Raw genomic sequence first — 13,057 nt, 5'->3', positions numbered from 1 at the left:
AATTTTTTTCCCCTTCATGTATTATCCCAGTCATTTTTTAAAGGTACAGCATGCCAACATTTTGCTGCGGTTCCCAGCAGATCCTCTCCTTGTATTCATTACAATCACCCTACTCTCTCATATCTCTTCTCTTGCATTATCACAATTATTGTTTCAGCTTTGACAATTAAACCATTAAATGGACATCTCATTTGTAAAAGAATGCCCTATCTGAACTTTTACTCTGCAACAATTCACTTGTTTTATTTTGCATCACCTGTTGTATTTAAGGAATAGGTCAACTAATCTAGACAACACAAAAAAGTTTTTCCATTGTATCTTGATAAATGTGACAACAGAATAATTCAATTGAACTTGTTTCCACCTATAAAAAATAACTCATTCCAGCATGCAAACTACTTACTGAATAAAAATGATTTTCAATGTTACTCTATTTCTCTTGTCAATCATGTTTCATCAATCACCTGATTTACAAAGCTTCTGCTGAAGTCCACAATTAGAATAGTCCTTGTCACCTCAAATTTGCAATCACAAAAAAATCTCTAAAAAAAAAGCAGGTGGGGGGAGGGGGTCAACTTATGTGCTGAATATACTTTTGAGGCCTTAAATTCAACTCAAAATTGGCATGTCAGTCAAACCATCAATAAACTAATTTGGAAAACAAGTCAACCCTTGAAAAACCAAAAAAACTACCACAGATTTTCATTGAGATTTTTATTGAAAACAACAACACAATTAGAACCCTTCAAAAATCACTCTCGCCATCATCGTCTGAGGCAAAGATGGCGGCAAGCACATCCATACTCTGTTTAAATAATCATATGGGTCCCAGTCTGAATCTGACGAGGCGGTTTCAGCTTTGTCATCAGTGTCCCACGACAAATCATCATCTGTGCCATCAAGAGATGCCGCACTTTTTGAACGATTTTAATCAGTCTCTAACTTTGCACTATGCCTTGAGCACAAAGTTACACAGCACATCAAGCGATGCAGCACACATTGCCCTGCCCTTTGTAACCAACTTTTCTGCACTCGACATCCATGTATTCCATTCCTTGTACAGTGTCTCTGAATGGCTTGTTCAAGCAGACATCGAGAGGTTGCAATATAGATGTCAAACCACCTGGGATAACCGCCATGTAAGTATTTTGTAGTGCTAATCTACTTTTAGTCTTCTCAGTTAAGTGGCTATGAAACATATCCCAGACCGGCAAACTCCATTCTTTGCGTAAACTTCCAAACCGCTTGTTCCACATGTTGTTTATCCATAGTTTTGCACCATTTTCATCAATCCTTTTCATGAAAATGAACAAAAATATCCACAGGGAATTTTATTTTAGGTTTCATTTTGTGTTTTAAGATTACCATGGGTCTTAACTTTGTCCCGTCGGCAATGCATGATAACATCACGGTAAACCTGGTCCTTTCATGGCCTGTACTTCTGGTTTGCACAGTTTTAACATCTTTACATTCCGCTGTTCTATTGCCTATCATGTCAAAATTCATGGGGGTTTCGTCCATGTTTCCAATATTTGCCAATGTGTTTCTGCCCGTTAGTATGATAAACTGGTGAAAATTTGCAACTTTATGATGAAGATCTTTTGGTAGTTTCTGTGTATAGATGACACTTTCCTTATTCTAATATTGCCTAATTTCAAGGTGTCATCTTCCAAGGTGTGAGCTATGATATTCCGATTTTCGATTTCTTTAATCCAACAAATCATACTCTGTGGCTGTTGCTTTACGTAGCTTTAATTTGTTGATAAAATAAATAAACTTTTAGACTTTTATAATGAATAATAAAGCATTTACTGTATAATAGATATAAAAAAGGTATATAAAGATACTCAAACTTTAAAAGAGATACCTAACGGAATTAAAGATATACACAAAAAATTCAAAGAAAAATTTCTCGTACTCACACTTCCTTCATATCTGGTTGAAGGATGAGCAAATCGTTAGTCTGGGCCAGTATTACAACATATTACATCATAGTTACTATGGTAACACTACAAACAATAGTTCTCTTAAAGAAACAAACACAAAATTAACTGAGAGTTAAAGACACAAGATTTTAACATCTACACTGTGCAATTTTTGTTTTCCATTGTTTTTTTTTCCAAATTTTATTTATTTGCTCAAGATACAGGTTATAAGTAACATATATAACAATAAACTAAACATGAACATTACATTTTATATTTTATATAAAAGAAAAAAGAGAAAAAAAAGAAGACCCCCCCTTCAGCCAACTCTCCTGAGGAGAGCCATGAAAAAAAAGAAAAATTAAAGAAAAATGAAGCATACATATTAAAATCTAATCAATGTAAATCAAAATGTAAATATTCTGAATATAACAACCACTTATTAAGAAAAAAATTATAATTATCACACAAAACATATGTAATTTTTTCCATTATTAAACAATATTTCATCTCATTATGCAACCTATTAATATCAATCATATTCGTATCCTTCCACGTACTAGCAATACATTTTTTCACTACAGATAATGCTAAATATACAAAAGCAAGTTGAAATTTAACTAATCCCAGACCTTTCAAAGGTTGCAAACTACCCAATAAAAATACCGTCGGGTCTAAAGGTATTTTAATCTTATACAGGTATTCTAAAAACAATTGAATTTTCTTCCAAAAAGATTGTATACATGACCAAACCACATGAAAAAAAGTTCCAACCGCATTACCACATCTAAAACACAAATCTGATTCATGAAAATCATATTTTTTTAGTTTTTCAGGTGTTAAGTATAATTGATGTAAAAGGTTATAATTAATCATTGCATAAAGTGCATTTATCAGTCTAGTTACAGTATCATAACAAATATCTGACCAATCATCCTCGGAAAAAATAAAACCAATCTCCACTTCCCATTTACCTTTAGATTTATCCCAACTCTTTTTATCCATACCATCCTGTAATATTTGATACATAACTGAAATATATCCCTTCTCTGGTACCTTCAAAGGAAAAGTCTCAAATTTAGTCATTTCAGGTAAAATCATATCTCTACCAAACACATGCTTTACCAAAGATCGAATTTGATAATAAAGAAACAAAGAATTCTTATCAATACCATAACTGTCCCTCATCTGATCAAAAGATAAAAATTTACCGTCTTTAAAACAATCTCCCAAATTTTCCACACCTTTTAATCTCCAATGTAATAAACTCCGATTATGTATTGAGAAAGGAATAAGTTGATTATTATACAACGGAATCAAAGCTGACAATTCACCACTAGAACCTATCAATTTCTTTTTCTTCGTCCATAATTTCATTAAATGTTTTAATATAGGCACATTATGTTGCTGTAACAAATTTACATTCCATCTAAACAAAAATTGATGTATTTCAAATTCATAAATATTTGCCATCTCAATTTTGGCCCAACTAGGGGGCCGTTCCAAAACCAACAATGAACTAATAAATTTAAATTGGGCTGCTTCATAATAATTTCGAAAATGTGGCAATCGTAATCCCCCGAGGTCATATTTCCAAGTTAATTTATTCAATACTACTCTTGAAAATTTACCTCTCCATAAAAACTCCCTAACTATTTTATTCAAATCTCAAAAAAAAATATTGTCAAGTAAATACAGAACAGATTGAAATAAATATTTTTTTCGCGGAAAGATATTCATCTTAATTGTGCTTATTCTACCCAATAAATTAATAGGTAGATCTTTCCATTTAATCAAATCAGTCTTAATTTTTTTCATTAATGGAACATAATTTAATTTATATAAAGATTGATAATGGACATCCATAATTATACCCAAATACTTAATTTGATCTGTCCATTTCAAATTAAGAATATTCTTATAAGCTGAATAATCTCCTTCACTCACCGGTAATATTTCACTTTTATCCCAATTAACTTTATATCCAGAAAGACGTCCATATTGCATCAAACACTCCTTCAAATGCAGAAGTGATTGAGCTGGATTTGTCAGGTACACCAATACATCATCAGCAAATAAATTAATTTTATATTCCTCATCTAAAACTTTCATACCCTGTATCTGTGTATTCTGTCTTATCAACTGAGCCAAAGGTTCGATCACTAATGCAAATAAACCTGGTGATAAAGGACAACGTTGACGAGTAGATTGGGTCAGTTTAAACAGTTTTGAAATCAAAACATTCGTCAGTACTCTAGCTACCGGTTTACTATATAAAACCTTAATCCAACCAGTAAAAAAGGACCAAACAAATTTCTCCAAAACTTTGAACAAAAAATTCCACTCAACTCTATCAAGCGCTTTTTCGGCATCTAAAGATATCATCATTGGATAGTCTGGAGATTGTTGAAATCTATTAATCAAACTAATCACACATAAAATATTATCCGAGGCATATCTATTCTTTATAAAAACTGTTTGATCCATATGAATCAACTTAGGTAAAAACTTACCCAATCTATTTGCTAAAATTTTGGCTATAATTTTATAATCTACATTCAACAACGAAATCAGTCTATATGAAGATACTTTCAAAGGATCTCTATCTTTCTTTGGAATTACTGTAATTAAAGCACTAGAACAAGACTCAGGTAATTCATAATGTTCGCCAACCTGACATAGTACATCTCCAAACACTACAGAGAGGTCATCGTAAAAAATTCGACCGAAAATCCATCATCACCAGGCGATTTACCATTTGGCATTTCCATCATAGCCATCTTAATTTCCGAGTCAGTAAATGGTGCTTCCAACTCCTGTATATCTACATCCTCTAAGGTCGGTAAGTTCAACTGTAATTAAAAAAAATCAATCGATCCGTTTTCTTGTTCTCCATTTCTCTAATTAAAGACTGATTTAATCAATTATTTTTCATTTTAGCAGTGTAACTAATTATTTGTCCTCTTAAATAAGCTTTCATAGCATCCCATAATACAAACTTACTTTGGACAGAATTAGAATTTTCTTTCAAAAAAAGATTAATATGTTCTTTCAAAAAAATCAATATATTCCGTATTTTTTAACAACATTGTATTAAATCTCCAATGATAAGCCACTTGAACTTTCTCAGAAGTTATATAAGTAAAGTATAACAAAGAATGATCCGAAATCACCCTACTTTTATATTCCGCTTGTTGTATTTTCCCCTGTAAATGTGCCAATACTAAAAAAAGTCAATCGTTGAAAACGATTCATGTCTAGCTGAATAAAAAGAGAAATCCTTCTCTGTCGGATTAAGATGTCTCCAAATATCCACTAAGTTGAGATCTTTCATCAACGCTTGAAGCCATTTTAGATTTCTTAACTTTCTTCGGGGACTTATCTAATGATGGTTCCAAAACACAGTTAAAATCACCACCAACTAAAACATTCTCATTAGCCTGACCCAGACATAAAAATGCATCAGAAATAAATGTTTCATCATCTTCATTTGGGGCATAAATATTAAGTAGAGTCCAAAATTCACTAAAAATCTTACAGTTTAATTTAAGAATACAACCTGCCTTTTCCTCCATTGATTGTAATTCAAAAAATAAATTCTTATGTATCAAAATTGCTACACCTTTAGCCCTGAAGTTAAATGAAGAAGAATATACATGTCCTACCCAATCCCTTTTCAATTTCATACTTTCTTTGACATTCAGAAGTGTTTCTTGTAAAAAAGCGATATCAATTTTCATTTTCTTAATATACGCCAAAATACGTTTACGCTTAATCGGACTGTTTAAACCTCGAACATTAAAAGTAGCAAACTTCAACTTTGACATACCTACTAATACAACTAAGAACTAATAATATCAATATATAAAAACTCAGATCAACGTAAATAGCCCCTCCAATAGGAGAAAAAGAAACCACAAATTAAAGTCTAAATAAAATGAAAATAAAAAAAGGGGAACCCCCCCAAAAAAAACTACCAAAAGGTAGTAATCCCTAAACAAAACTTGGGTGTGGATCACCCACCAGTGGCTGATGACTAATAGAACATAGAGCAAATCTCTCCCTCTCCAGCCAAAGAAAGACTAACAACAAGATATCATAATGACATAAAAAGAAAGTAAAAATAAAAAAAGTTCTTCTATTCATCCAAGAGATTCCAGACTCGGTGACCCCATTTCAAGAGAAGTTGGACTCTTTCCATTCCCATTTCTTCCACTTCTATTATTTCTTCCATTTCCAGAGCAACCAGATTTTTCTTTAGGAGACAATGGTGGACTATGTCTTTGTCCTCTTACATCTGGCAACGAATCAGCAAAAATCATTGCCTTACGCTCATTCTCAAAAAACCAAGATTGAAAGTCTCCACAGAACACCTTCAACACTGCCGGATAGCGAAACGTAGATTTATGGCCTTTACGCCACAAAACTTCTTTAAATGGATTAAATCGACGCCAACACTGAATAACCTCTTGACTCAAATCGGGGTAGAAAAAAACTCTACTATTCTGAATCATTAATGGAGCTTGTCGTTGTCTCGCATTTTGCACTGCTAAACGAAGTATTGTCTCTCTGTCCAAATAATTCAAGCTTCGAATTATCACGGGTCTCGGTGACTGACCAGACAGAGGTCTTCTTCTTAAGGCTCTATGAGCTCTTTCCAATACCAAGCCTCCAGAGAAAAATTCTCACCCCAATATTTGTGGAATCCATTCTGTAAAAAAACGAAGAGGGTCTTGTTCTTCCATACCTTCTGGCAAATCAATAATCTTCACATTATTCCTTCTACTTTGATTCTCCAAATAGTCTACTTTCCTCTCTAACAGGTTCTCACAATTCTTTAACAGATTTTTCCACCTTCAGCACTTTTTCTGTATTAGAAGCCACTTGTTGTTGACATTTCAAAAAAGCAGCCTGAAATTGTTTAAAATTCTCACAAGATGCTTCCACACGTATTTTAACTGTATCCAGTTCCAAACTTTTGAGACATTTCATTCAGCATAGGCTGAATAAGGCTTAGCTGTTTACATTGTAATTCAGAAAAGCTCAGCCCTGCTTTCACTTGCGTAGTGGCAGAACCAGGTAACTGCAGCTCCTGCTGCATCTCAACAACAGGCAGTTTAACAGTCTTACTACGGCTCTGGACTCCCAGCGACGGCACCCTGACTTCTTCAGGGGGCCGACGCTGTTCTCCCCCGCAACCCGTTGTTGCTTCAAAAACTCATGGTAAAGATCAAGATATTCAGGTTGGAGCACTTCCTGGGGCATTTCAAGCAATGGAGTAGTCTTCTTGCGTGGCCCCTCTGTTAAAGTTTCAGGCTGCCAGGATCAGGATCCACATCGGGGGCACACACACCTTCCTCCTGAGAATGGGTAATTCCAGTGATGTCCTTCTCCTGGTGAGTAGTAGTCATTTTTTTTTTATCAGCTCCCACAGGCAATCTTTGCGGTTTAGGGACGGAAGAAAGCAAACTTGAAACTGCAACAGGCTGCTTAGGCCCTAAATCTTCAACACTCTGAAAATGTAGTTTCTTCTGCACTTGAGGTTTAATCTTTTTACCATTAATGGCCATAACAGTTCCTTAATACTTTAAACTAATTTTTTTTTAAATTTAAACTTGAAAACAAAGAGTTAAAAACAAGTTCTTAAAAGTCTGGCCAGAGAAGTCGAGATTACACGTTTAGACTCTACGCCATCTTGCCAGGCCCCCATTTTTCATTGTAATACCAGATTTTTCCAGTTCATGAAAGTTGCAAAATCGTTACTGTGATCTGGGATACGACTTTGCCTACTGCAGTGCAAATGTTATTTTATTTTATTTTATTTCAGGTGAGCATGTAGCAGTCTTGCCTCTGTTCACATACCCATTCTGCAACATGATTGTCCATCTCTGGCCAATGAGTGATTCCTTTTCTCAATGAACATTGCTTTTTTGGTATTTAGTCTCCTTTTTCTTCCTCCAATATCTTACCAACAACTTATATACATCAAATTTTCTTCAGCAGCTCAGTTGTTGGTTTTATTGGCCATTTCTATCACTTTCAGTTTCAAACTCACTTCATACTTTCATCATGAATCGCACTGTATTGATGGACCCTCCATGATACCAATCACCTCCAGCCGATGCCCAGATCAATCTGTATGATCTTTGGGAGTCAACGTATATGCCGATCAATGGCCCATCTCAGGCATCGCAATTTTTTGGGGTTGACTTATATGCCGGCCAATCGGACAACTCAGGCATCCTGAAAATTTGGGTTGACTTATATGCCAGATATACCATAAAAACAATTAAAATTAGGCAGAAAAATGGAGGATGAATTATACACCAAAATATATGGTATACTGCCATGCTGGTATGTACATCAGTTCTGCATTAAATTTTGTTTGCCATGTCTCTCCATTCTACCCAATGTCCCCTTTCATAGTGGGTAAGAGCATTTTGGCAGGAAGACCAGAGGGAAGCTTTGACCATACCTTTTAATATTTTTAACTTTATGTTTTGTGAAAACTAAAGCCTGGTGGTTTCAATACTGATTTTGGAAAACTTGCCAGAGGTCTATCTGGGACCCAAAAAACATTCACCATCGGTCTCTGTTCCAGCCCTTCAGCTAATTTCATCAGTATAGCCATAAACCTTTTTTATTCCATGTACATCACTTTTACTGATAAGTCTGTTGCGTGATCCTTTACCTATATATATTTTAAGCCCACATACATGCAGGTTTGCAGTTTTCTAAAAAACTCAAGATTTTCCGAGAATTAATAGATTCCGGTATGGTTCCAGAGGACTGGAAAATTACAAAGGTCACTCCACTATTTGAAAAGGGAGGGAGGCAGCAGAAAGGAAATTTATAGACCTGTTAGCTTAACTTTGGGAAGATGTTGGTGTCGATTGTCAAGGATGAGGTTATGGAGTACCTGGAGGTGCATGACATAGGCTAAAGTCACCAACAAACCTACTGCAATTTTTTGAGGAAACCACAAGCAGACTAGACCAATAACATACATATGTTGTATATTTGGACTTTCAAAAAGGCCTTGGGCAAGGTGCCGCATGTGAAACTGCTTCACAAAATGAGGAAAGGTACTTGCATGGGTAGAGCATTTGCTGAATGGAAGGAAACAAGAGAGTAGGAATAATGGAATCTGGTTGCTATCTGTTACCAGTAGTATCCCACAAGGGTCAGTATTGGGGCCACATTTTGCATTGTATGTTTGAAAAGGAAACAAAGCTAGGTAGAGGGGCAGGTAGTGATGACGAAATGGAAAGGCTGCAAGAGGCTTAGATGGATTAGGAGATTGAGCAAAGAAGTACGGTCATGAACTTTGATAGAAAGAATAAAAGGGTAGACTATTACTTGGATGGGGAAGTAATTCAAAATTCAGAGGGGCAAAGGGACTTCGGAGTCCTCGTGCAAGACATGCTAAAGTTAACCTCTAGGTGGTGAAGAAGGTGAATACAATGTTGACATTCATAACTGAAGGAATAGGATACAGGAGCAGGGATGTTATGTTGAAGCTTTATAAAGCACTGTTGAGGCCTCACTTGGAGTACGGGGCACAGTTTTGGCCTCTAAGGAAGGATGTGCTGGATTGGAAAGAGTTTAGAGTAGCTTTGCAAGAATGATTCCTTTTTAAACTGTTAAATGTCCAATAGAGAGAGTTTAAAAACTATTCACAAAGATTTTTATAATAAAATTACAATTAAAAACTCAATATAATGCAAAATATATTTAAAAAGATAATAATGATTCCCAACAGATACACTGTTGTTCTTTAGCTACAAAGATGAAATGTGCATCTGGACCAACTGTTCAGGTCATTGCTGGGCTCAATGGAGAGTCCAGTGACAGAGTATACCTTCAATTCATCAAATTTCTGCATTTGCAAATGTTCAGCACATGTTGAAGTATGTGTGCTTGAGCAAAGCCCATAACCTCTTTAGGATTGTCAAAGAACTTTGACTAATTTCCATCCTAAAAAATCTTCAGTACTGCAGAATACCTGATTGTTCCCTTATGTCTTTTTTTCCACAACCGTTCTTTCACAGAATTAAATTCGCGTCGTTGAAACATAATTTCTTGACTCAAATTTCTTGAAGAAAACAGGATTATTCTGAACCATCAAAGGAGATCTATTTTGCTATTTTGCTGAGCATTTCTAATAGCCGTACATAAAATTGTCTCTCTGTCACAATAGTTTAAACAACGGATCAAAACAGATCTTGGATTCTGTCCTGAAAAAGATTTTCTTCTTAAAACTCTATAAGCACGTTCCAGTATTAAACCTTCAGGGAATTTATCCTGTCCTAACACTCGTGGAATCCATTCAGTAAAAAATTTTCTTGGATCTGGTCCTTCTATGCCTTCTGGCAAAACAACAATTTTCACGTTGTTCCATCTAGATTGATTCTCCAAATAATCAACCTTTTTTGCTAAATTTTTATTTTGGATCTGCAATGTTTCAATTATTCTATTTTCATCTTGCAGTTGATCCTGTGCTTCGACTAAACCTTGATCACACATTTCAAATCTTTCAATGGTTTCAAGCTTAAAAGCTGCATTAATGACTTCCGCCATCGCATTTATCTTGGAAATAAACGGGTTCACAAAATTAGCTAAGTGACTCGATACAGAATATATCTTATCTTCAAGATCCTTAACAGACATTTCAACAGAAGTAGATTCAGGCATAATGAGGTCTTGCTGTTCCTTAGAGACCACGGGATCTTCTGTCCCTTCCCTTAATTTAGTATCTTTTCTAGCAGTTTGACTTCGTATAAAAATCCCTCTCAAAGTCCCCCCAGCAATGCCAGGAGACTGAAGATCAGGGTTATCTTTAAGCCAAATCTCTTTAATCATCTTCACTGAATCGATGTCTGGAAAAACCGTTGTAATTGAAGATGCATTTTGCAGCGCCACCACTATAGCAGTCGAATGACAACTCTTTTAACTCTCCAGCTGGTGGCGCCCCAGCTCATTCAACTGTCAAAGCCTCAGCAACAACACGTGCAGTGGCCACCGTGCGAAACACTGGCACCCGTCCAGCTCTTTGGTCTGAAAGCTGTTGAGTGCGACCTTCAGAGAGCCTCACCGGCTTAAAACGAAGCTTCAATGCCGAACTCTGCACGTCCTCCTCTGGATCCATTCTACGTTGAGTCCTGGCTTCTTGTAAACAAGTAGGCTCAGACAATTTCGGAAAATGTAGTTTTTTAACAGTCTGTTGATATTTTCTTTCACCTTTTTTTTTCACATATAAACCATTAGGCACTAATCCAACACCTATTATTTATAAACTTTTAAAAGAACTTTAACGGGCACTTAAAGACAAAACAATAAATCAGAGTCAGGAGAGGTCTGGAAGGCACGTCTGTTCCCTACGCCATCTTGCCACGTTTAATGAAATGGGAGTTGGGAGAGGGAATTGGGTGGGCACTAGTTTCCAGAAGTCATCAGCTACCTGTGAGTTATCTCACACCCAATATTTTGGGGGAGTTACCGCTTTGGGCGGTTTAAACAGGAAGAGGTAGTTGTGACCTCCGACCTGTTTTTTTTTCTTTTTAATTTTTGGGTTATGAAGTGAAGGTTTTTTTATAATTATTTTAAAAATAAATAATTTTTAAAAAAATCTGTTTTCTGATTGTAATTGAGAGGAAATTAGGAGGTTTTTTTTCTCTCTTTTGGGGGGGGTTTCTCTTTTTTCTTTCTTTTTTAAGAGGATGATGTCACAGAAGATAAGTCAAAAATTGAGGATGTTGAATTAGATGAAGAGGAAGATGAGGGGAAAGGTGATAAGAAGAAAAAGAAGAAAATCAAGTACAAATACATTGAGGGAGAAGAGTTTAATAAAATTAAGTTAATTTCGATAGAGAATTTTGAAGATGTTATAAATGAAGAATATGGAGAATTTTATAAGAGTTTGAACTTTTTTTTCTTTTTTTTATATAAGGGGAGGGGAAGGGAATGAAAAGTTTATCTGATTGTTTTTCTAAGGAATGTTTTTGTTCTCTCAAATTATAAAGGAAATTTGGTATTAATGGAAATTCTGTATTTATGTATTATTAATTATGATTTTTTGTATAACAGATATGTGGTTGATATATGATTTTAATATTTGAACTTAGTTTTAAAGTGGATTTTATTTGTTAAATACATGTATTACATTTGATTTAAATATATGTTTAAGGGTATTATTTTAGTATTGATATTTTTTTTGTTGTTAGTAATTTTTTTTGTTGTTAAGTTTTATCCTTTTTTTGTAAGTGGGGTTTTTTCTATTTTATTTACAATATTGTTAATTAATTCTTCACTCTTTATTTTGGGGGGAGGGTTGGACTAATTTTAAATTAGATGATTAATGTGTTATAATTATTGGGGGGTTAATTTGTGTAGTTTAATGATGTAGTATTCTAATTTTTATCTTATTTTTTATTATTTCTTTAAATGTAATTTTTATTTTATTCATGTCATAAAATTTTAAATAAAGTTTAAAAAAAAAAGCATGTGTGCTTGACAAACGCAACTACTGGCCATCAGTCCAAATAATTCAGTTAAAAGGCTTGATAATGAATTTATTGACATGTACATTGTACATTTCCACCAAAATGTTTACTTGCTGCACCAAATAGGTACTAAATGAAAAACAATAGCATATATTGAATTAAAAATAATAAAATGATATTCATTTACCATAATACAAGAAAAAAGTGGCATTACAATAGTGCAGGCAGTTCTTTTGTGGTGACAAAGTACAATACATCTTTGATTATCTGAAATTTTCATTTATCTGGTCAGAAGAATCCCTTGTCCCAGTGTCTTCAAGGAGAGCAGCCTTCCAGCAGCAGCGGGTCCTCAATTGGGAGGTGTCAGTGATCAGCAGTAGCCAGCATTTTTTTTTGGTGAGAATTAAACATTATTTTAATGCTTAAAAAGCCTTCCCTTGTTGTTTGTTGTTTTTTAAACCCTTTTACAAGTGATTTGCTGCTATTTAAATTTACCAGTTATCCAAAATGACTTTTATCCCAACCATTTCTGATAATTGAAGTTGTACTGTAGTTCACGATCACTGTAACAAGGGAGGTTCAAGAGAGCTTGATAGCCTTTGAATAATTTTTCATCAAAATTACTATGAA

At 34.6% G+C, this 13,057-nt stretch overlaps 1 protein-coding gene across 4 annotated transcripts in view; it reads right to left on the bottom strand.

Moving 5' to 3' along the window:
* Positions 1-13,057, bottom strand: part of LOC138736557 (transcription factor E2F6-like) — a 33,085-nt gene that overhangs the window by 2,286 nt on the left and 17,742 nt on the right. Inside the window, exon 6 of one of the 4 annotated variants that reach the window (XM_069886251.1) lies at positions 3,756-4,777. The exons of 2 other annotated variants lie outside the window; for them this stretch is intronic. In XM_069886251.1, coding sequence (XP_069742352.1) covers positions 4,622-4,777 — 156 coding nt within the window. In that variant the 3' untranslated portion in view covers positions 3,756-4,621. Of the gene's footprint in view, positions 1-3,755; positions 4,778-13,057 lie in introns of those variants that run through there. One more of the 4 variants, XM_069886249.1, reaches the window with a different exon arrangement.

This window comes from Narcine bancroftii, chromosome 6 (genome assembly GCF_036971445.1).
Source record: "Narcine bancroftii isolate sNarBan1 chromosome 6, sNarBan1.hap1, whole genome shotgun sequence".
Classification (NCBI taxonomy): Eukaryota; Metazoa; Chordata; class Chondrichthyes; order Torpediniformes; family Narcinidae; genus Narcine; species Narcine bancroftii.
The sequence above is the reverse complement of the archived record's forward strand: the minus strand, read 5'-3'. Positions and strand labels throughout refer to the sequence as shown.